The following is a 26266-nucleotide window of genomic DNA, read 5'->3' as shown; positions in this document are numbered from 1 at the left end:
AGAATAAGTCAGTAAATGTAAATGAAATTGTACCTTCAAAAATGACAAATATCACAGAGAAACTCTGGTAATAATTCCTACCAACCACCTCCACATATAAAACAAATCCCTTCCGATTCGGACTTTTGATAACCTCAATATTTCTAAGGTGCAGAGTCACGGAAACAAATCAAAGCCTCTGCAAATGCTGCAAGTTCAATGTCTGGAATGTGCTGTGTGTGTGTTACAGGGATTCCAAAATGCAAACCTTCCACTGCGGCAGGTGTCGGAGCCGAGGCATGCTGGTCAGACACCCAAGGATCCAGGACAGCTCGGCGTGCTCAGCCACCTGCAGGATGGAGAGACACACACAACCGTGCTCAACAGTTTGTCTGCTGAAAATACAACCCCTGGCAAAAATTATGGAATCACCGGCCTCGGAGGATGTTCATTCAGTTGTTTAATTTTGTAGAAAAAAAGCAGATCACAGACATGACACAAAACTAAAGTCATTTCAAATGACAACTTTCTGGCTTTAAGAAACACTATAAGAAATCAAGAAAAAAAGATTGTGGCAGTCAGTAACAGTTACTATTTTAGACCAAGCAGAGGAAAAAAATATGGAATCACTCAATTCTGAGGAAAAAATTATGGAATCACCCTGTAAATTTTCATCCCCAAAACTAACACCTGCATCATATCAGATCTGCTCGTTAGTCTGCATCTAAAAAGGAGTGAACACACCTTGGAGAGCTGTTGCACCAAGTGGACTGATATGAATCATGGCTCCAACACGAGAGATGTCAATTGAAACAAAGGAGAGGATTATCAAAGTCTTAAAAGAGAGTAAATCATCACGCAATGTTGCAAAAGATGTTGGTTGTTCACAGTCAGCTGTGTCTAAACTCTGGACCAAATACAAACAACATGGGTAGGTTGTTAAAGGCAAACATACTGGTAGACCAAGGAAGACTTCAAAGCGTCAAGACAGAAAACTTAAAGCAATATGTACAACAAAACAAATGAGGAACGAATGGGAGGAAACTGGAGTCAACGTCTGTGACCGAACTGTAAGAAACCGCCTAAAGGAAATAGGATTTACATACAGAAAAGCTAAACGAAAGGCATCATTAACACCTAAACAGAAAAAAACAAGGTTACAATGGGCTAAGGAAAAGCAATTGTGGACTGTGGATGACTGGATGAAAGTCATATTCAGTGATGAATCTCGAATCTGCATTGGGCAAGGTGATGATGCTGGAACTTTTGTTTGGTGCCTTTCCAATGAGATTTATAAAGATGACTGCCTGAAGAGAACATGTAAATTTCCACAGTCATTGATGATATGGGGCTGCATGTCAGGTAAAGGCACTGGGGAGATGGCTGTCATTACATCATCAATAAATGCACAAGTTTATGTTGATATTTTGGACAATTGAAAGGATGTTTGGGGATGATGAAATCATTTTTCAAGATGATAATGCATCTTGCCATAGAGCAAAAACTGTGAAAACATTCCTTGCAAAAAGACACATAGGGTTAATGTCATGGCATAGGGTCAATGTCAATGAGCAGATCTGATTTGATGCAGGTGTTAATTTGGGGGATGTAAATTTACAGGGTGATTCCATAATTTTTTCCTCAGAACTGAGTGATTCCATATTTTTTTCCTCTGCTTGGTCTAAAAAAGTAACTGTTACTGACTGCCACAATCTTTTTTTTTCTTGATTTCTTGATGCCCTTGAAATGGGTGTTTCAACAAGACAATGACGACAAGCACACTAGTAAATGAGCAAAATCTTGGTTCCAAACCAACAAAATTAATGTCTTGGAGCGGCCTGCCCAATCCCCGGACCTAAATCCAATTGAAAACTTGTGGGGTGACATCAAAAAAAGCTGTTTCTGAAGCAAAACCAAGAAATGTGAATGCATTGTGGAATGTTGTTAAAGAATCTTGGAGTGGAATAACAGCTGAAAGGTGCCACAAGTTGGTTGACTCCATGCCTTGCAGATGTGAAGAAATCATGAAAAACTGTGGTTATACAACTAAATACTAGTTTAGTGATTCACAGGATTGCTAAAAAAGCAGTTTGAACATAATAGTTTTGAGTTTGTAGCATCAACAGCAGATGCTACTATTATTGTGAACACCCCCTTTTCTACTTTTTTTTTACTAATAGCCCAATTTCATAGCCTTAAGAGTGTGCATAGCATGAATGCTTGGTCTTGTTGGATTTGTGAGAATCTACTGAATCTACTGGTACCTTGTTTCCCATGTAACAATATGAAATATACTCAAAACCTGGATTAATCTTTTTAGTCACATAGCACTACTATTATTCTGAACACTACTGTATACGGTATATCAAAATTGAAATTACAGAGTCAAAGTAATTTAGATAGCCCAATATCATTAATATAAGATGCAGAAATGCAAGAATCCCAAAACTCACTCCAGTGATTGCAACTCACCCCACACTGTCCCAGGCTACCCAACTGTAAATAGGTATTGGCCTTGGCTGGTTAAGTAACCTGTGATGGTCTAATGTCCCACACCAGTGGGCCTCAATGCCTATAAAGAACTTACTACTTTTGTTATTATTATGAACACATGCTGAGTAAAAGACAAGCAGAATTAAGGAGGTTTACATGTCATTTATGGAATTGTCTGGATTAACAAATATTTGCCGAATCTGGCACCTCACATTCATTCAAGTCCACTACATTTAAAAAAAAAAAGGTATGAGAAATTTATGAGAAGTTTACGAAAATGCTCTTACATAATGTTCTATTATAACAAGTTATAAAAAGGTGAAATTATACTTTAAGTTTTGGCCAAAAGTATTGGAAAAATAAGAACAGTTCTGTGTAAATTAGTTATGTGCGCTGCGCGGTAGGTTTTTACTTTTTTCTTTATTGTTGATAGCATCAGCTTCTATCATTTATGTGCTGATGATTTTAATTTATTTAGCCAAGTAAAAACACTTTTAACTGTTTAGCAAATGTTAAAGAGGTTTGTTGGCGCGTAACTTGAAGACTGGGTGGTGATAAATTAACTAACATATTCTCACACGCGGAGGTGGTGCCAAATGTAAGCAGAACGTAAGTGTTGACATATTAAAGTTTATGGGTACGGGTGATATCTCCATCGTCCCTTCTCGCTGCTTGAAAAGGATTCTGGGGAGGGTGACGTCAACATCAAGCAGGAACATAAAGCAGAATTTCAACATGTAGTAGGGGGGTTGGTATTTATTACACACCGCAGACAGACAAGAGATGGGATAGATGTCGATGACAGCATACGGATGGGATGATAGGGTTTTAGGTGCAATAAAACACTGATGTTTACAGGCCTGGGAAGAACAAAACCTCCATTCATGTTGCACAGTAAGAACGCACCAACAAGACTGAAGTGCTCATGTTACACACCATATAGGCATTACACTGACAGGGATGTATCACACAGATTAGGATTAAGAAAGGGATTAGAACAGCCAACTGTTGGCCCTGCACAGTGGACACGCTTTACTTCACCATATTTCTACAAGACCCGAAAGATTTATACATCTGCTGATTTTTTTTTTTTTTTTTTCCCCACTTGACTTCAGCTCGTCACTTTCTCTTTTTTTCCTAATGGAGCTGAATATTTTCTTTGGGCAGCAGTCATATTTTTACATATGGAGCAGGCGTGTTCGACAGAAGGGTCGCTTCGCTGCCAAGTTATGTGGCATGAAGCTAAACGGGGAATAAAAATAGGACAGGATGTATGTGTGTGGAGGGCAGGAGAAACAGATGGCTTGAGCACATCTCGCACTCTGCGACACACATAAAGGTCAGACTGAAAACTACATGGAAAGAAAAAGAAACATACAGCACGAAGAGAAAACCAAAAAAAAAATCAGTTCTGATCTTTGCCTCAATCCTCGTGCTGAATTGAAGCCTGAAAACGGTGACGTGCTGAAGCGTTGCAAACCTTCAACCTGTCAGTACAAGGCTCAGTTCTTTAATGTGGTTAAAGACGGACTTAATGGTGGGTTATCGCTGCGAGGGTTTATATACGACCACTGAACCGGTGAAGATAAAACTCAGGAATGGATAAACAAGTTATGGGTGGTTGGCATGACAAAGCATGTAAACATTAAAAAGAGTCAACAGCAGAAAACTAAAAGTAGAGCACCAAGGGCCCCGTGAATTATCGGCTCAATTAAAACCCAAGGAAAAATGGCCACCATCTACAAACAAACAAATCTATGACTATAATTTTTTGATGTGAAATATGTCAATGACCCATATTATGCCCTTGACAAATTATAAAAAGTTATCTGATAGTTTTTGAGAAAACTGCCTTTAAGTGCTCAAAATGGGTATTTTCGGCATAAAAAAGGCCACCATTTCCAAACAAATGAATCTACAAATATGATTTTTAGACAGAAATAATGTCAATGACCCATATTATGCGCTTGCAAAAATGCAATAAGTTATCAGACAGTTTTTGAGATACTGCAATAAATGGCCTCCGACGGGCACCACAGCACGTCATAGGGTTAGCGGCCTATCATCTAGCAACACAAAAATGAGAGAGGCACTCAGTAGTGTGCTGACCTCCAGCAAGGTTCAATAGGTCCTTCTACAATAACTCCAACCCATCCTGGAACAGCTGTTGGAGTTACTGTCACTATTGCAATCATTTTTACAACAGCGGGTGCAAATGCAAACGCAATCATGACTGTAATAAATGTCAGTAATGTAAAGGTGCACTGTCTCTTAATTGTTTAAGATGTAAGTCATAAAAAGAATTTTCTTTGACGCCACTAGATTTTATTTATTAGCCTTTAAATAGGGAATTCATATTATGTTGCCAATAGGATTAAAATTCATGTTGTCTGGAAAAAAAAATATATTACTTCTCCTGAAGGGAAAAATTTCAAACAAACAGATGGCCTTGAACTATTTACAGCAGCGACTGATACAGTCTATAACAGTGACTATAGCAGCATCATAGATCACGTGGGGCTTCCCCCAACTTGCGTGAGGGATGCTGGGAAGCACACACTCATGGCCAATCAGAGCAGAGAAACTCACAGTGATGTCAGATGGCTGCTGGCTCACACAAAATAATACAAGATGGCAGAATAAACATTGAAACAGCTTATTTCCATATAAAACAAAAATTTTTCTTAGCAAGAAAAAAACACTTAAGTCTTAAAACAGTGCTTTTTCAAAACTAGATAACACCTCTGAAGTGATTTACAAGACATTTTATGGATGTTAGTGCGCACGCCCCATGTATGCACATCACATGAGGTCAAAGGCAATTTCCGGTAATTTCAAAACTTCATGCATGTGCACACTTCCTCCTGCAAATAGCATCAAAAGGAAAACAGAATATTCATTTTGGACTTCCCCCCAGGTAAATATGTTCTCTTCATTAAAATAAGCTGCAATTTTGCAACAACTTTAAAAAAGAAAACTACATTCTAATGCTTGGATTTCAGTACAAACAACATTTTGTCAGTTTTGCAAAATTTCAAAGGCCGTACAGCTTTAAGTTTGCAGAGCAGTTTCGCCCGTTACCACAATAATCACTACATTAGCAGTAAAATATGAGAGCAATTTTTCCCACTACCCTAATAACAGGAGTTGTCAAGTTTTCCAAATAACTTTACACACTGTCATAATAATATTATAATAGTAGTTGTGTTTGCACTGCAACAGACTGGCGTCCTGTCCAGGGTGTACCCCGCCTCATGGCCTACAACTGCTGGGATAGGCTCCAGCACACCCGCGACCCTTAAGGCACCTTGACACTTGCACAAATTTGATCACCGCACTGGCACACCATCTTGCATGCTGATGAGTAAACTGTCAAACTGTGCGTGAATTGTACACGGCTGCGTACCAGTGCACAAAGAATATTTTGAAATGTTCAAAACTTCTGGCATGCATTAATTTCATGAACTAGTAGTGAGCACTGCATTTCCGCGGGTCAATGCGTGTCATTGCGTGCAAGGTATCTCAACAATTATGACAAGATGTTACATCTATAATAAACATAACTTTACAGATACATTATCTAACTCATGAGAAGGAATGAAAATCTAATTGTTTTACCAGTCCATTTTGAGATATATATATATATATATATATATATATATATATATATAATAATAATTACCTTTGAGACAAGATTTCAAATGTGGTCTCTACTGCACAAGGTGCATGAGACAAGCTGTAGCTGTAATTTCTCTGTGATTCTGGAAGCAATAAGAGAATGGTTTCATCAGCCAAGTTCTGAGAGCAAACGTGTCATTGGCTAAGAAATGATTATTTTATATAGTGTGGCATCAAGCAGGACAAAGCATGGCATCCAGTGGGACAAAGCAGGATGCATTGGCATGACAAATTACATGGCAGTGCGGTGATCAAATTCATGCAAGTGTCAAGGTGCCTTTAATTGGAGTAGCGGGTACAGAAAATGGATGGAAGGAGTTGTTATGTCTGCTAAACAATTTCACCCCCAATAATTTTAATAAATATTACAGTAGTATTGTGTGAAGGTCCTCTTTTGAAGAAAATTGTAAGGCATTTTTGCAAATAATAATATCATTATTATTATATTAATCAAACAATTTATTATTACTACAACTACTATTACAGGTGTAGAGTATTCAGAAAGAAATCCAAAGGCGTCAAGAGTTTGTATGAGACCAGAACTCCTGTACAGCACTGAAACCTGGACCCTGCAGAAAAACTCAAAAGCAAAGTTCAAGCCACACAAATGAGCATACTATAGATGATCTATGGATCTAAGGAAGAACATAACTGCAGAGCTTTTGCTTACATCACTGAGAAAAATCAGATAAGATGAGACCCCGATCCATGCATTTATCTCTTCTAGATTGGACTACTGCAATGTTCTATTTTCTGGTTTACCGCAATCTAGCATTAGGGGTCTCCCAATTGGTTCAAAATGCTGCAGCCAGACTTTTGACACAAAGCAGAAAGTACAACCACATTACACCCATTTTGGCATCTCTTCACTGGCTTCCTGTCCCAGTGAGATCAGATTTTAAGGTTCTGCTACTAAGCTATAAAATTATTCATGGACTGGCACCTCCCAACCTAACTGACCTAATTTAACCTTACGTACCGGCCCGGGCTTTACATTCTCAGGGTGCAGGACTACTTTGTGTGCCTAAGGTGAACAAGAAGTCTGCGGGTCACAGAGCTTTCTCTTATCATGCCCCTGTTCTGTGGAATGATCTCCCTGCGTCAATAAAACAGTCAGATTCAGTGGATGCTTTCAAGTCCAGACTTAAGACGCACTTATTTTCCCCTTTCATATGGCTAGCATACTGGTACAGTTTTGTTTTACGCTTTTGACTTTTTTAATTCATTTATTAGTAATTGGAGCAGGCCGCGGCCTCAACTTTACCTGTCTTTTAGTGAAGCTTAGGGCTAGTGGCTGGGGATCACCTTAGTATTTCTTCTGTTTTTCTTGTTGTTTAATGCTGGCAAATTATACAGTATTTTTTGTCTTTCTGATGCCTGATTCTGTTTTTTTTTCTCTCTGTTTAAGGTGCAGCTCCATACAAAGACGGGAGTTGTATTTGTGTTGGCGATCCTCCTGTCCTGTGCGCCAACAGCATTTCTTGTATATTCGTTTTGTGAATTGCGCTGTAATTAGTGTCTGTAGCATGGCCCAAACAAAGGGTCACCCCTTTGAGTCTCGTCTGCTTGAGGTTTCTTCATCAGAGGGAGTTTTTCCTTACCACTGTTGCTCTGGGGGTTGGTAAGGTTAGACCTTATCTGTGTGAAACACTTTGAGGCAACTCTGTTGTGATTTGGCGCTATATAAATGAAATAAATTGAAAATTGAAAAACTGAAGATGGTATGGACATGTCCAAAGAATGTCAGACAAAAAGGGGCCAATTTATGGCTTCCATTTCAGGTTTGATGAAAATGACACAGTTTGTTCAAGTTATCATATGCACAAGAAACTTTCTGACGCACACACGACAGCATGAACTACAATTCTACAGGATTTCCTCCTTCTGGCCTTATAGCTGGTGGGACTGAATTTTTATTATTATTTTTTGAATCCAGACGCTGTCAAATATCCATTTCTTCCGCATCTTCCTCTCTCTCACACACACTGGAGATGAAGTCAGAGCTTTAAGATTTTGAATTTCAGACTGAAAATATTTAAGTGAAAGAAAATAATCAAAAATAAATCAATGTGTGCAGCCCTCAAATTCACTGACCTTAATTTTCTGTATTTTTTATGTCTCAAGAAGAGAAAAGGTTGTGTGCAAGTTTTATTTATTTATTTTTGCAATGGAGGATTTTAACTTTTGCCACTATACAGTAGTGTTCAGAATAATAGTAGTGCTATGTGACTAAAAAGATTAATCCAGGTTTTGAGTATGTTTCTTATTGTTACATGGGAAACAAGGTACCAGTAGATTCAGTAGATTCTCACAAATCCATCAAGACCAAGCATTCATGATATGCACACTCTTAAGGCTATGAAATTGGGCTATTAGTTAAAAAAAAAAAAAAAAAAAAAAGAAAGTAGAAAAGGGGGTGTTCACAATAATAGTAGCATCTGCTGTTGATGCTACAAACTCAAAACTATTATGTTCAAACTGCTTTTTTAGCAATCCTGTGAATAACTAAACTAGTCTTTAGTTGCATAACCACAGTTTTTCCTAGTTTTCTTCACATCTGCGAGGCATTAATTTTGTTGGTTTGGAACCAAGATTTTGCTCATTTACTAGTGTGCTTGGGGTCATTGTCTTGTTGAAACACCTATTTCAAGGGCATGTTCTCTTCAGCATAAGGCAACATGAACCCTTCAAGTATTTTGACATATCCAAACTGATCCATGATACCTGGTATGCGACATATAGGCCCAACACCATAGTAGGAGAAACATGCCCATATCATGATGCTTGCACCACCATGCTTCACTGTCTTCACTGTGAACTGTGGCTTGAATTCAGAGTTTGGGGGTCGTCTCACAACCTGTCTGTGGCCCTTGGACCCCAAAAAGAACAATTTTACTCTCATCAGTCCACAAAATATTCCTCCATTTCTCTTTAGGCCAGTTGATGTGTTCTTTGGCAAATTGTAACCTCTTCTGCACATGTCTTTTATTTAACAGAGGGACTTTGCAGGGGATTCTTGCAAATAAATTAGCTTCACACAGGCATCTTCTAACTGTCATAGCACTTACAGGTAACTCCAGACTGTCTTTGATCATCCTGGAGCTGATCAATGGGTGAGCCTTTGCCATTCTGGTTATTCTTCTATCCATTTTGATGGTTGTTTTCCGTTTTCTTCCACGCATCTCTGTTTTTTTTTTTGTCAATTTTAAAGCATTGGAGATCATTGTAGATGAACAGCCTATAATTTTTTGCACCTGCGTATGTTTTCCCCTCTCCAATCAACTTTTTAATCAAACTACGTTGTTCTTCTGAACAATGTCTTGAACGTCCCATTTTCCTCAGTCTTTCAAAGAGAAAAGCATGTTCAACAGGTGCTGGCTTCATCCTTAAGTAGGGGACACCTGATTCACACCTGTTCCACAAAATTGGCGAATTCACTGACTGAATGCCACACTACTATTATTGTGAACACCCCCTTTTCTACTTTTTTTTACTAATAGCCCAGTTTCATAGCCTTAAGAGTGTGCATATCATGAATGCTTGGTCTTGTTGGATTTGTGAGCATCTACTGAATCTACTGGTACCTTGTTTCCCATGTAACAATAAGAAATATACTCAAAACCTGGATTAATCTTTTTAGTCACATAGCACTACTATTATTCTGAATACTACTTAATAACCTTTGTATGTTGGGATTTGTTTTGTTTATTTTGTCTTTTTTCTTCTTTTAAAACCCTTCATATGACATGTCAATGATATGATCATGTCATATGATATGTCAATTGGTAAATTGACGAGACATATTTATAGAGTAATCAGTTACAAAAATAATCATGAATTGCAGCTGGAAAGCAAAATATAACCTACAGAAATGTGCAGTTGCTACATTATTGTTGGTAGGTTACACCAACTGTTGTTCAAGTTATGACAAACTGATGAATTCTGATTTATGCTGGATTCATGTATCCATCCCTCCTCTCTCACCCACCTGAGACTGCTGGAAAAGAATGGTCCTCTGAGGGTCAATGCCACAGGCCAAAAGGCTGGCTGTCATGTCCAGTATGTTGGACCTGAGTTTGGCTGGGTCCTGAGGCTGGGTGATGGAGTGCAGATCCACAATACTGTAGAGCACTGAGGGGTACCGATTCTGCAGGGCCACCCAGTTCTCCAAAGCCCCCAAGTAGTTCCCCAGGTGGGGCACCCCAGTTGGTTGAATTCCTGAGAATACACGTCCAACCTCTCCACCGTCCTAGAGAAGAAAAAAGGCACCTGAAGTTAAGCCAAAAGAAACAACGGTAACACATAAGATCAACAAAGATGCTCCTGACAGCCTTTTAAAGCTTCAGTGGTCAAATAAGGTAATTCAGGTCACATCACCAAGTATGCGCTGGTGCTGTGCCTCACGATATCCATCACAAACAAAAACACTCATCTTAAGCCGGTCTTCCACTGCTAATTTATGACACCCAGCAACCTTTTTTTTTTTTTTTTTTTTTGGTGCAATCCATACAGTGTATCCAGAAAGTATTCACAGTGCTTCACTTTTTCCACATTTTAAGTTACAGCCGTATTCCAAATGGATTAAATTAAATTTTTCCATCAAAATTCTAGTCACAACACCCCATAATAACAACATAAAAAGCTTTTTTTGTGGTGGTAAATTTATTAAAAATAAAAGCCTAAGAAATCACATGCACATAAGTATTCAGAGCCTTTGCTAAATACTTTGTTGATGAACCTTTGGCAGCAATTACAGCTTCAAGTCTTCTTGAATATGATGCCACAAGCTTGGTGCACCTATCTTTCGGCAATTGTGCCCATTCCTCTCTGCAGCGCCTCTCAAGCTCCATCAGGCTAGATGGGAGATCTGAAAATGGCCATTTTCAGATCTCTCCAGAGATGTTCAATTGGATTCAGGTCTAGGTAGGTCTAGGTCTAGGTGGTAACTGGGCAACTCAAGGGCATTCACAGAGTTGTCGTGAAGCAAGTCCTTTGATATCTTGGCTGTGTGCTTAGGGTCATTGTCCTGCTGAAAGATGAACTGTTGCCCCAGTCTGAGGTCAAGACCACTCTGGAGCGGTTTTCATTCAGGATGTCTCTGTACATTGCTGCATTAATCTTTCCCTCAATCCCGACTAGTCTCCCAGTTCCTGCCAATGAAAAACTCTACTATACAGGCCTGATTGGTGGATTGCTGCAGAGATGGTTGTCCTTTTGGAAGGGTCTCCTCTCTCCACAGAGGAATGCTGGAGCTCTGACAGAGTGATCATCAGTTCTTGGTCACCTCCCGACAAAGGCCCTCCTCCCATGATCACTCAGTTTAGACAGGCGCCCAGCTCAAGGAAGAGGCCTGTTGGATCAGAGTGTCTTCCATTTATGGATGATAGCGTCCACTGCACTCAATGAGACCTTCAAAGCAGCAGAAATGTTTCCGTACCCTTCCCCAGATTTGTGCCTCAAGATGATCCTGTCTCAGAAGTCTACAGACAATTCCTTTGACTTTATGCTTGATTTGTGCTCTGACATGTACTGTCAACTGTGGGACCTTATATGTAGAAAGGTGTGTGACTTTCCAAATCATGTCCAATGACCTGAATTTACACCAGGTTGACTCCAATGAAGCTGCAGAAACATCTCAAGGATGATCAGTTGAAACAGGATGCACTTGAGCTCAATTTTGAGCTTCATGGCAAAGACTGTGAATATGTATGTACATGTAATTTCTTCATTTTTTTATTTTTAATAAATTTGCCAAAAAAAAAAAAACTTTCATATTGTCATTTGGTTCATCCCACAGTGCCATGAGAGGTTTCTGGAAAAGTGTAGTAAAAACAGTGGGAGCACTGCATAGACTGTATGCAGTAGTATTGTGTGGCAAACGTACACAAGCACTCGCGTCATGGGACTCATCTGTACTTGGGTGTAGTCAGCAATAACACAGAAAACACAAATTGTTACAAAATCTTCTATTTTAATAAAATGGGGCTTCAGTTTTGGATGCAAACTGGGGTTCATCATCTGCAGTGGAAAACCGGCCTTAGTCTCCCTAAAGACCCTCCGAAAAGACATTCAGTTGCCGCCTTGCTTTACTTGTCAACATTCAAGTCTCACAATCATACAGTAAGACAAGAAGCAACAGGACCCTAAAGGCTTGACTTAGACCAATGCTCTCCTGCAGAGATATTGCCATTATCCAACATCTCTGCCCACTAATCTCATGACTCCATAAGGTCCTCCCCAGCATCTCTCCATCTCAAAGGCCAAGGACACAGAAACAGTAATGTCACTGCTGAGATATATCCAAGGCCAATATCAACATCTGCAGCAGAAGGGGCAGAACACGTCCCTGTTTTGTGCTGTACAGCAGCCCCAAATAGAGTAAATATACAACCCAAATTCCAGTGAAGTTGGGACATTTTATAAAATGTAAATAAAACAGAATAGAATGATTTGCAAATCCTCTTCAACCTATATTCAATTGAATACACCACAAAGACAAGATATTTAATGTTCAAACTGATAAACTTTATTGTTTTTGTGCAAATATTTGCTCATTTTGAAATGGATGCCTGCAAAATGTTTCAAAAAAGTTGGGACAGGGGCAACAAAAGACTGGGAAAGTTGATGAATGCTCAAAGAACACCTAATTGGAAACAGATGAGTGTCATGATTGGGTATAAAAGGAGTATCCCCAAAAGTCTCAGCCGTTCACAAGCAAAGATGGGTCGAGGATCACCACTTTGTAAACAACTGAGTGAAAAAATTGTCCAACAGTTTAAGAACAATGTTTCTCAATGTTCAATTGCAAGGAATTTAGGGATTCCATCATCTACAGTCCATAATATAGTCAGATAGCGGTACGTAAGTGGCAAGGCCAAAAACCAACACTGAATACCCGTGACCTTCAATCCCTCAGGCGACACTGCATTTAAAACCGACATCATTGTGTAAAGGATCTTACCGCATGTGCTCAGGAACACTTCAGAAAACCATTGTCATTTAACACAGTTCGTTGCTACATCTACAAGTGCAAGTTAAAACTCTACCATGCAAAGAAAAAGCCATACATCAACAACATCCAGAAACACCACCGCCTTCTCTGGGTCCAAGCTCATTTGAAATGGACAGACGCAAAGTGGAAAAGTGTGCTGTGGTCTGATGAGTCCACATTTCAAATTGTTTTTGGAAATCATGGACGTTGTGTCTGCCGGACAAAGGGGGAAAAGACCATCCAGATTGTTACCAGCGCAAAGTTCAAAAGCCAGCATCTGTGATGTTATGGGGGTGTGTTAGTGCCCATGACATGGACAACTTACACATCTGTGATGGCACCATCAATGCTGAAAGGTACATCCAGGTTTTGGAGCAACACATGCTGCCATCCAAGCAACATCTTTTTCAGGGACGTCCCTGCTTAGTTCAGCAAGACAATGCCAAGCCACATTCTGCACGTGTTACAACAGCGTGGCTTCGTAGTAAAAGAGTGCAGGTACTAGACTGGCCTGCCTGCAGTCCAGACCTGTCGCTCATTGAAAATGTGTGGCGCATTATGAAGCGCAAAATATGACAACAGAGACCCCGGACTGTTGAACAACTTAAGTAGTACATCAAGCAAGAATGGGAAAGAATTCCACCTACAAAGCTTCAACAATTAGTGTGGACAGTGATAAACATACCACTGTCCCAGCTTTTTTGAAACATGTTGCAGGCATCCATTTCAAAATAAGCAAATATTTGCACAAAAACAATAAAGATTATCAGTTTGAACATTAAATATCTCGTCTTTGTGGTGTATTCAGTTGAATATAGGTTGAAGAGGATTTACAAATCATTGTATTATGTTTTTATTTACATTTTATATAACATCCCAACTTCATTGGAATTAGGGTTGTACAGCACATAGCCTGGGATAACTTCTGCTTGTAAAGATCCACATTTAAGCAATTTACATAAATGCAAAAACATTTCATTGAGGTAAGACAATAAAAATGTCACCACATATACAATGTAGAAACAAAAATACTGAAAATGGCTGTCAGTGATAAACATCCTTAAGTAACAAAACATTGAGTAATAAGGCCGTGAGGACATGGTAGAAACAAATAAATAAATCAGAGTGCGAGGAGAGAGAGAGTGAAGGTGAAGGGGGGGGAGAGTCTGCAGAGGCTGCAGTGTCAGCTTCAAACTATTGGCAGGTTGAAGGCCAGAAGTGCACATGCTTGTGTCTCACACACACACACACACACTTTCTCTCTCTCTCTAACTTCATGGCTAGCAGCTCTATTCTCTCGCAAACACATCCACACAAAGAATGCATCGCCTCGCTAGCCAACAATAACATTTTATATCCATCTACCAACATCAAGGTTTCCATTACCACAGTGAGGAAGGACACTGGAGAAGAACAAGAGGTTCAAATAAACCATGCGTACAACATGCAGCCCATCGTGTCAGCAACGTTTAAACATGGGCCTAACATTACAGCTCCCACTGTAACTGCAGTGGGTGCTCTTTGCATTGGTGTCACGAATGCCACGAAGTACACATTCTTGGCCGCTGATCACGAATGTGATTATTCGGGGCAGAGGCGTCAGGTGTCCTCAGGAACTGCTGCAACCTGTTACCACACGTTACGATTAATGGCACATGTTGCTGGAGAATTATCAGGAACCATTAAGCATGGTCAAGAATAGTGTTCCGCGTTGTTGCGCACTATTGCGCGTAACAGTGCATCGTTAAGTTCTGTCACGTTGTGAACGAGGTGAATTGTCTCCACACACACACCCATATTCATCCAACCGAATTCAGATCGCTCCAGTTTTTCAGAAGAACTTTGTGACTGCATGTGTAGTTGGGCTCTGCCGTGGAGTGGCACAGAGAGGAGGAGGACAGAGCCAGATGTGTGGCTTCATGCAGATCTCGTCTCGCGCATTTTACCAAACATCAGGCACATGCAGGAGGTGGAACACCTGCAGGAGCACGCTGAAGAGCACTGAAATGAGACTTTTAGCCGACTTGGTGTCAGCAATCAAACTGAATGGGGTGCAGCAGGGTTTAATTGTGTGTGTGCTTCTTCCTCCGCCGGACTGGAGGAGGTGCAGAGATGTCTGGCTGCACGTGAGTCTCCTCTCGCTCCTCTGGTTGCTCAGACTCGTTCTCCCGCTCATCGGTTACAACAGCAGGTGGAACACCTGCAGGAGTGTCCTGAGGAGCTTTAGCAGGAACTGTGGAACGACACCTGGAGCCGAGTTTAATTGTGCGCACGTGACAGAAAACTGATTCGTCATGGCACGCAGTGAAATGTGACGCTGCGTTACAAGTCGTGTCAAAACTTGACAGTTTCCGTGTCATTTCGTAATAACCCGTGACAGTTTGGGCTCCAAGAACCATCACAGGAACCACTACGAACGTTGTCATGTTCTATTAAGGATCACTACTCATCAAGACGGATCAACACACTCAGTTGCGACCTCCACGACGTGAGACGAAATGAGGGTGGTGTGTGACATTTGTGGAAGATTTTTTGACAGGCACAAACATGCTCCACGAATATCGAGAATATCACGCACCAACACGCACTATTAAGAAACCTATTCAGATGCGTTAAGTCACATTAAGAATGTCAGGAATGTGTCATGAATGATAGAAAAATGACATTCGTAACGCGTCTTGGTTATGTGTAAACGCACCTTAGGTGTAGGGTGTAGTCCCTTTCAAGTAATCTGCTATTTAAGACCTACAAATAATTTTCTTCTGCACCAGTATAACTCTGTTCCTTACTACTGGAAAAAAGAAGACAACAACAACAACAAAAAAGACTCACATTCATATATCACCAATACAATTTATTTTGCAATTTTTTTTAAAATTTAATCTTTATTTAATCAGGTTAGTCCCACTGAGATCAAGATCTCTTTTACAAGAGAAACCTGGACAATTTTTAACATTTCCAATTCACCTGACCTGCTTGTCTATGGATGATGGAGGAAGCCAGAGCACCCAGAGAGAACCCAAGCAAACACGGGGAGAACATGCAAACTACACACAGATAGGCCACAGGAAGAAATCGATCCCATGACCTTCTCGCTGTGAGGCAACAGTGCTAACCACTAATCAACCGTGCCCCAATACTATTGCATTTACTGTGTCCTGTGGCTGTCCGACCCTTCAGACTGGGCTTCTGATTGGCCAAAGTTCTGGTGCGGGGCAGTAATTCTGCATGAGCCTGGAGACGACAGTTCACCTGACAGAGTAACAGGCAGCATGACTGTTCCAAGTCAGACTACTGAAGAAAATGGTTTTTAATCATTTTTATCTCAACCTCAGTGCACCCAGCAGATTGTCTTGGCGAGGGAGTGCCACAGAGTTGTTTGATGACCTCACTATTAAGACAGTACACAAAGTGAGGAAATATGATGTCTTTCAGATGAGGGTAAACCCCACACAAATCCAGCTTCTCCCAGTGTGCATATATGTATTGAAACCGGAAAAATCATTCTGCTAAATGCAGCTCTGTGTTACCAGTGAAAATGTGATCTCATCTGTCCATCAGAGCCCCAAACCCATAGGAGATGGATGGTTTATACAAATCTGACAAAGGACAAAATATTTAAATACATAACTAATCCTTTTGCTCTATATGTCATGGTGCGACAACCTTTAGAGTTGTTCCTGTGCACATTCATTTTTGTTTGAAACAGCAAAGCTCTGACTGGTGCCACCTTACAGGCCATATTGTTGCTGCATTTTATCAGAGCTCCATCTTCACCCTCCATGCACAGAGAAGACATTGGTATTTTACATCTACCAACTCTGGAAGAGGTCTGTGATTTTGTGGTGTAAAACACAATGGATGAGTGTGGATATGAATCAAGAATGGAGAGATGATATCCTTTTTGAAAATCTTCAGATTATTTAAGGCCACAGGCTTCAGGGATCAAGTAACAGCTGGTCTGAGGCCCGCATGGCCCACAAAGTCTGCATCTACCGGCCTAAGGGAGCGGTGCTGCCCAGCAGGAGAAGCAGGAAGGAACTGGGTGCTTATGTCATTATTGAAGAGGTAATTGCACTGGAGTGCCATTGATGCAGAGAGCCTCTTAAAAGGTGTCAGGATAGATTTGGGTGCAGACGGGGCCCCGACTCTGGTTCATGTGTGTTCTCACCTAGAGCTGACACACCAAATGCATGTTCCCTTTCTGCTCCAGCCCTCAGGGGAAGTCATTAACCATGCAGACATGGAAATAGTGTCATTTGAGCCAATCGAGTGTCAAATGAGATTCAACACCATGGCCAACTAGCCACTGGGCAATAAGGACTATCACATATCGTGCCAGCTATCTGTGTTACAGTCAGACTCAGAAGTATTTGGACAATGACTCAATTATGTATTTTTACCTCTACTGCACACCACCGTGACAGAGCTGAAAGAAAGCAGCTAAGATCTCACAGTAGTGCAGACTTTCAGCTTTCAAAGGGGTTGAACAAACTATTGAATTAAACATTTACCAGCAATCATTTTTATACAGTACCTCCTTTCTCAGAGGCCATCAATAAATGGACAAACTAAATATAATGTTATTGTTAATATAAATGTAAGTGGATGGGCAAGGTTACTCCTTATCGGTGTAAAGCGCCTTGAGGTGAAATATTGTGATTTGGCTATATATACATATATATAAAGAATTGGGATAGCCGAAGCGATGAAGAAAGTAGACAGGAGTACAAGGAGATACAGCATGGCAAAAGCTAAGGAGAAGGCATTTAGCAAGCTGTACAAGAAGTTGAATAGTAAGGAAGGAGAAAAGGACTTGTGGTGATTGTCCAGACAAAGAGACAGAGCTAGAAAGGATGTGCAGTAGGTTAGGGTGGTAAAAGATACAGATGTTAATGTGCTGACAAATAAGGAGAGTGTGTTGAGTTAGTGGAGAGAATATTTTGAGGAGGTGATGAATGAAGAAAATAAGAGAGAGAAAAGGCTGACCACACAGTACTCACAGTACCTGTGTATAGGCTAGCTATGATATCCAGCAACTTCTTGGGGATTCTACAAATTCTGACAATGTTCCAGAGAGCAGTACGATCAACTGAATCAAATGTTTTGTGAAAATCAACATGGGCTGTGAACAAGCACTGCCAATATTCACGCTTGCATTTGATGAGACCACGGTGGTTGATTCCACTGAGGTCTTGTATTTGGCCCGAGATGCACCTCACCTTGAAAGACAGCCAACTTGATATATGGCTCATGTGTTACATGTGATTCCATCATACCACCTTGGAGGAGAACACCAAAGTATTAATTACACAAAATAAGAAATACTCATAATAACTGTAATCTCTTTCAGTGTTTGGAAAAAAAATGTAAATGCAAGAAAATGTTATTATCTTCAAATCTGCTCCTTAAAATTTAAAACCTGGAATAAAAGCTTCCCAAATTGCAGCTCTTAATATTCACATAATTAATACATGCCAGAGATTGAATGAATGAATGAAAACTGTTTATTTCGAACATTTGATACAACAACAATTACAAGATAGATCAGTGAAGACAACAACAAAAAAGTTCCTACTGTGTACCCAACATGTCCGAAAAGGGGTAGGGTGAAGCATCAGCTTATTTTTCCCTACCCCTTCTTCCCCACAACCAGTGATACCCTTTGCCACATATACACATAGATTCCTACACACCTAAACCGATATCTATATCAATATATCTATATATCTATATATCTATATATATATACACTCAACAAAAATATAAACGCAACACTTTTGGTTTTGCTCCCATTTTGTATGAGATGAACTCAAAGATCTAAAACTTTTTCCACATACACAATATCACCATTTCCCTCAAATATTGTTCACAAACCAGTCTACGAGTAAATCTGTGATAGTGAGCACTTCTCCTTTGCTGAGATAATCCATCCCACCTCACAGGTGTGCCATACCAAGATGCTGATTAGACACCATGATTAGTACACAGGTGTGCCTTAGACTGCCCACAATAAAAGGCCACTCTGAAAGGTGCAGTTTTGTTTTATTGGGGGGGGGATACCAGTCAGTATCTGGTGTGACCATCATTTGCCTCATGCAGTGCAACACATCTCCTTTGCATAAAGTTGATCAGGTTGTCAATTGTGGCCTGTGGAATGTTGGTCCACTCCTCTTCAACGGCTGTGTGAAGTTGCTGGATATTGGCAGGAACTGGTACACGCCGGTCCAGAGCATCCCAAACATGCTCAATGGGTGACATGTCCGGTGAGTATGCCGGCCATGCAAGAACTGGGACATTTTCAGCTTCCAAGAATTGTGTACAGATCCTTGAAACATGGGGCCGTGCATTATCCTGCTGCAACATGAGGTGGTGATCTTGGATGGCACAACAATGGGCCTCAGGATCTCGTCACGGTATCTCTGTGCATTCAAAATGCCATCAATGAAATGCACCTGTGTTCTTTGTCCATAACAGACGCCTGTCCATACCATAACCCCACCGCCACCATGAGCCACTCGATCCACAACATTGACATCAGAAAACCACTCACCCACACGACGCCACACATGTTGTCTGCCATCTGCCCTGGACAGTGTGAACCGGGATTCATCCATGAAGAGAACACCTCTCCAACGTGCCAAACGCCAGCGAATGTGAGCATTTGCCCACTCAAGTCGGTTACGACGACGAACTGGAGTCAGGTCGAGACCCCGATGAGGACAACGAGCATGCAGATGAGCTTCCCTGAGACGGTTTCTGACAGTTTGTGCAGAAATTCTTTGGTTATGCAAAACCGATTGTTTCAGCAGCTGTCCGAGTGGCTGGTCTCAGATGATCTTGGAGGTGAACATGCTGGATGTGGAGGTCCTGGGCTGGTGTGGTTACATGTGGTCTGTGGTTGTGAGGCTGGTTGGATGTACTGCCAAATTCTCTGAAACGTCTTTGGAGACGGCTTATGGTAGAGAAATGAACATTCAGCTCTGGTTGACATTCCTGCTGTCAGCAAGCCAATTGCACGCTCCCTCAAATCTTGCGACATTTGTGGCATTGTGCTGTGTGACAAAACTGCATCTTTCAGAGTGGCCTTTTATTGTGGGCAGTCTAAGGCACACCTGTGCACTAATCATGGTGTCTAATCAGCATCTTGATATGGCACATCTGTGAGGTGGGATGGATTATCTCAGCAAAGGAGAAGTGCTCACTATCACAGATTTAGACTGGTTTGTGAACAATATTTGAGGGAAATGGTGATATTGTGTATGTGGAAAAGGTTTTAGATCTTTGAGTTCATCTCATACAAAATGGGAGCAAAACCAAAAGTGTTGCGTTTATATTTTTGTTGGGTGTGTGTGTATATATGTGTATATATATATATATATATATATATATATATACACACACACACACACACACACACACACAAACATAAATATACACCTACACATACCTACTTACATACAAAATACTATATATTTACAAGCCGAAGCAAAAAACAAAAACATCCTAACCCTCATTACCCTTCCTCCTCCCTATACCTAGAAAAAAAAACATATTTTTGTACCGCTGTTTGAACTGGTTCATGCTTGGACACTGCTTGAGCCCCACTCACAATCTGTTCCACATCCTCACCCCACAGACAGAAATAAAGAAACCTTTTAATGTTGTTCGTGCCCATGATGCTTTAATTAAATTTCCCCCTCAGACTGCCATCCCCTGATCTGTTAAAAAAACATATTTTTAATATTTGCTGGAAGTAAACTTGTTTATGCTTTATACATGATTGTACTGTTTGAAAATGAACCAAGTCTGTGAATTTTAAGATTTTGGATTGTAAAAATAGTGGATTTGTATGATCTCTATAGCCAGTATTATGAATAATTCTTATAGCTCTTTTCTGCATTACTGATAGTGATTGTGTTGTACCTTTATAAGTATTACCCCATACCTCTGCACAGTACTGTAAATATGGTAAAACCAGTGAGCAATAAAGAATGCAGAGTGAGTTGTGGTCCAGAATATGTTTCGCTTTGTTTAGAACTGAAATGGTTCTTGACAGTTTACTTTGTATATGTTTTATATGAGTCTTCCAGTTTCTTATCATCTATTATCACCCCCAGAAACTTATTTTTATGTACCCTTTCAATATCTACCCCATCGACTTGTAACTGAACCTGTATGTCTGTATTACAATAGCCAAATAACATATATTTTGTTTTACTTAAGTTTAATGATAATTTGTTTCTGTCAAACCATATTTTCAATTTTCCCATTTCTATACTGATCCTCCTCAGTAACTCCTGCAAATCCCCCCCTGAACAAAAAATGCTTGTGTCATCTGCAAATAATACTAATTTTAATATTTTGGAAACATTGACAATATCATTTATATAAATTAGAAACAGTTTTGGACCCAATACTGTCCCCTGTGGGACGCCACAAGCATTGTCCAAGCATGATGATGTATATTCCCCCAACTTCACAAACTGTTTTCTGTTACTTAAGTAGCTTCTCACCCAGTGCAACACCAACCCCCTAATCCCATACTGTTCAAGTTTATTGATTAATATGTCATGATTGATTGTATCAAAAGCCTTTTTAAGGTCTATAAATATTCCAACTGAATGTAATTTGTGGTCTATGGCATTTGTAATCTCCTCAACTGATTCTATTAATGCAAGTGATGTTGAACTATGTGCTCTGAATCCATACTGACTATCAGTAAGTAATTTATGTTTATTTATGAATTTGTCTAATCTATTATTGAATAACTTTTCTAATAATTTGGAAAATTGTGGAAGCAAAGAAACAGGTCTATAATTTGTGAAGTGGTGTCTATTAAAACCGTTGACTACCTCATCCTTATTTTCCTTCACCATTATTATCAATGAAATACTGAGGGTAACTCTGTTTTTTATTACCATTTTTGATAATGCTATTTAATATATCCCATATTCCTTTAATATTGTTTTTGTTATTATATGTTACTATAATATTCCTTCCTACATACCCGTATAATATTAGTTAATCTATTTTTGTATTTCTTATATCTATTTTCTGCCTCTTTAGTCTTTAATTTTATGAATTCTCTATACAGTGTATTTTTCTTATTACATGCATTTCATAACCCTTTCGTCATCCATGGTCGAGCTTGGATTTTTTGTTTTCTGTAGTCTTGTTTAAGTGGACAATTTTTATCATATAATGATGTAAATAGTTGTATAAAAGTTTCATATGCACTATCAACATCACTTTCACTGTATACCTTTTCCCAGTTTGGCTCCTGTAAATCCTTCTTTAGTGTGTTCATGTTATCCTCTGTCCGCACTCGCCTGTATTTTATTTTCTCCTCTGGCTGATTCCGCCGATGGTTTCTATTATAAACGATGAAAACTGGTAGATGATCACTAATGTCATTGATTAATAATCCACTCATAGTGTTATTCTCAATATCATTGCTGAATATATTATCAATTAAGGTAGCACTATGGGATGTAATTCTGCTTGGCCTGGTGATTTTTGGATATAAACTCATACTGTACATTATACTGATAAATTCATCTGTTATTTTATGCTTATTTGGATTGAGCAGATCAATATTTAAGTCACCACAAATGAACACAGTTTTTTGATTAGTTTTTGAGAACATTTTTCCCATACAGTCAGTGAATGTTTCAATACTAGATCCTGGTGCTCTATATATACAGCTGACTAATACATTTTTGCTTTTTTTCTTCACATATTTCAATAGTTATACATTCTAATAAGTTATCAATCACAGTTGTCATATTGTCTACTATTTTATAATCCATGTTCTTATCCACATACACAGCCACTCCTCCTCCACTCTTATTCTTTCTGTTTACACAATTAAATTCATATCCATCCAGTTCAAAATCCATTCCTTTATCTTCATTGATCCATGTTTCTGATATAGCAATTATGTTAAATATTTTTTTAAATTGACTTAAATATTCTTTAATGTTGTTAAAGTTTGCATATAGACTTCTTCTGTTGAAATGGATTATTGATAATTTGTTATCCGTTTTAATGATCCGATTAAACTGTTCATCTGTATAATAGCAACAACTGTCATTGATATTTGAGAAGAAATTATTGTCCGGGTCTATATCGTGCTCCAAGTCCAGTACATTGTGGTCTGTGTATTTAAATGTTCTCAGTTCTACTTTTCCATGATCAGCAATCCTGTGAGTTATATCCTTCTTGTCTCCAGATGTAGATGATGTAGTAGATGAACAGGTTCCTCTGGTCTGTGTCATGGTGTTGTGATGTGTTTGTGTCCTCATACCTTATTGGTTGTATTTGTCCTGTTCCTCGAAGTTCCTGATTACCATAACCTTTGCTTGTTCTGGTGTTCCATTCAATTGGATAAATGTTTTTCAGTTGGATGTCCATGTCTGTTGAATTTTTCCCTGCTTTTTTAAGAAACGACCTTTCCTTGCGATGTCTGCGTTTCTTTTGGTCAGATGTTCATTGATGAATACGTTTGTTCCTTTAAGTTTCCGTCCCTGTTTTAACAATGCCATTTTATGTTTTCTGTTGACAAACCTCATTGTAACTGCTCGCTTGTCTCCATCCTCTCTCCTGGGCAGGGGGTGGCACGCTTCAATGTTATACAGTCCATTTGAATACCTTTAGATTGCAGGAAGTCAGCCACCTGTTGTTCCACTGAGCTGGCCTCCTGCTCACTGGCCTCCCCTCCGCTGTCTTCTGACACCACCCGTGCGTAGCATTGAGGTTTAATATGAATTCCTGTAATAATAACGTCGTTCATCCTTGTGTACTGTTCCAACTCCGCAACACGGTTCTCCAGGTGCACCAGACGCCGGTCTTTCTCGGCATTCTGGATCCGGAGAGCCTTCACTTCTTCCACCAGCTCCATAATGGATTTCTGGTGCATTTTAACAACAGAGATTTCCTCAGACAAAAAGTCCAGGGACTTCTTGATATCGTCTCCCTCCTCCGCCGTCAGTGCCTTCTTCGGACCCATGGTCAGATAACTCCGCGCTGGCGCCTCGGGCTTCAGGTGGAGCCGCGCCAGTGGATGTGCGCTGGCGCCTCGGGCCTCGGTGGAGCCGCGCCGGTGGAAAACAATCCTGCTGTGGATCAGCGAACTTCACACTAATAATGATTTTGAACATTTCAAAACTTTCTTTGCGCACTTACACAAGGCGGAAATGGAAAGCACGAAATGGTTTACTCTCTGGGACGGCGGATTGCGTACCAGTGTGCGGATCAAATTCATGCAAGGTACCTTTAATGCGTGCAAGAGAGTTTGAACATTTCTAAATTTTCTTTGGACACTTGCATGAAGCCGCGCACAGTTTACAACAAGTTTACTCTCTGGAACAGCAGACTGCATACCAGTGCATGGATCAAATTCATGTAAGTGTCAAGGCACTTTTAGACACTTTACATCGTCAAGGTAAACAGTCACCCCAAGGCACTTCACATGAGTAAGTTCTAAATTCACCCACCCCCTGAGCACACTGGCCTACATTGGTAAGGGGAAAACCTCCCTCAGGTGGTTTTTGATTATAGAAAGAAACCTCAAGCAGACCAGACTCAGAGATCATATCAATACACTGTAAATATATTCAGTAAAAGCCTGACGTCAATACAAAATAAGAAAACATGAAGTAAAGGTTGTCTATGAAATCTGTGTAGCCCTTTACAGGTCCATCCTGGTGTTCAGGCCAGCATGAACCGCTCAGGTTGGGCAGCGCTCCGTAGCAGCTCAGCAGCAGGCTCTAGAACAGGACCTGCAGTGATGAGACCAGCTACAGAATCTCTCTCTGCCAGCACTGTAACACTAAACCAGACACAACCCGTCTGGACAGCTGACTGAGTGCTGGGGACCGAGCAAGCAGTAGTTTGTAGGCCTTTCACAATCAGTGTTCGTCAATGACAGTGACCGGAGGAGTCACCATGTATACCACACAAAGCCACCGCCCAACATCGTTGTCCCACCTGGCATCAATATTAACACTTGTCCAATTGTCCGGGACAAGTATAAAATGTGATCAGACAAGACAAATCCCCTATAACATTGCTCAAAATTGGCCAAGTCCAATTTTTTTCACTCCAAAGTAATGAAAATATCTATTTTTTTGTGTTGTTCCAAATTTAGAGCTTTCCTAGACAGGTACCATCTTACTTCTCATGTTTACATCTCGTTAGAGCTTGCACAAGATGAGAATCTTGTTCGGCTTTCTTTGGGTAACTTTGGAATGTACTCTTTATTCCCAGATATGAAATGATGCTGCTGCTAGAACATTGGCTTACTTCTGGGCTCCAATCAGCAGGAGCCTCATGTACAATGGTTGCATATGCACAAAAAAATGATGGCCGTCTCCATGCTAACAATCAGATGTATCAAAAGTGAAATGACTGTAGAAATGTGCGGTGCATCATGCCAACTTCATGGCTGGTGTATGCACGTTTCTACAGCTAATGTTCCTCTGGCGACACTTAGAGGTGATGGTGGGAAATTGTTAATGATGTGAAAATAAGAAGTCATCAGAGTGATGTGCAAATTAGAGATGCACTTATGAACAATTAACACACCCACGTGTTTGCAGTTATATGGGTGGATATAAAAACATGCCCAAAGTGATGAAGAAAATGGCACTAATGATGGCTGAGTTAGCATTGTTGACCTTGCAAATGGTGCAATCAGCTCACTAACTGGCTCATAAGCTGATTTTGTTTCCCAAGGCCTCTGTAACTGGAGTTGTGCATAAAACTGCAGCTGGCCGATCGGTCAGGAGTGTGACTATCAACCTTCAGCCGAGCCATGTCAACTGTGTGGAACACAATCATCCAAATGTCATCCAAGTACATCGCATTCAAACATCAAAGTGCAATTTACAGTGAGAGGTGGTTTCTCTAATGTAATTGTAGCTATTAACTGCACACATATTTCTATAAAGGTGCCATCACATGATGAATTTGTTTTTGTTAATAGGAAACAATTTCATTCCATCAAGGTTCAAATCATATGTGATGCGGAAATGCATCTAACTAACATCGTGGCTAGGTGGCCTGGTTCAATGCATGACTCATTCATCCTGACCAACAGTGTAGTTGGGGCACATTTTTTCA

General features: G+C 40.1%; 1 protein-coding gene across 1 annotated transcript in view; it reads right to left on the bottom strand.

Annotated features, from left to right (window-relative positions):
• wars2 (tryptophanyl tRNA synthetase 2, mitochondrial) overlaps positions 1-26266 on the bottom strand; it is an 80635-nt gene that overhangs the window by 23261 nt on the left and 31108 nt on the right. The window contains exons 2-3 of the mRNA XM_034187002.1: positions 10139-10399; positions 248-328 (exon numbers count right to left, since the gene is read on the bottom strand). Coding sequence (XP_034042893.1) covers positions 248-328; positions 10139-10399 — 342 coding nt within the window. The remainder of the gene's footprint in view (positions 1-247; positions 329-10138; positions 10400-26266) is intronic.

Source organism: Thalassophryne amazonica, chromosome 14 (genome assembly GCF_902500255.1).
Source record: "Thalassophryne amazonica chromosome 14, fThaAma1.1, whole genome shotgun sequence".
Classification (NCBI taxonomy): domain Eukaryota; kingdom Metazoa; phylum Chordata; class Actinopteri; order Batrachoidiformes; family Batrachoididae; genus Thalassophryne; species Thalassophryne amazonica.
Note: the sequence above shows the minus strand (reverse complement) of the source record. Positions and strands in the feature narration are given on the sequence as shown.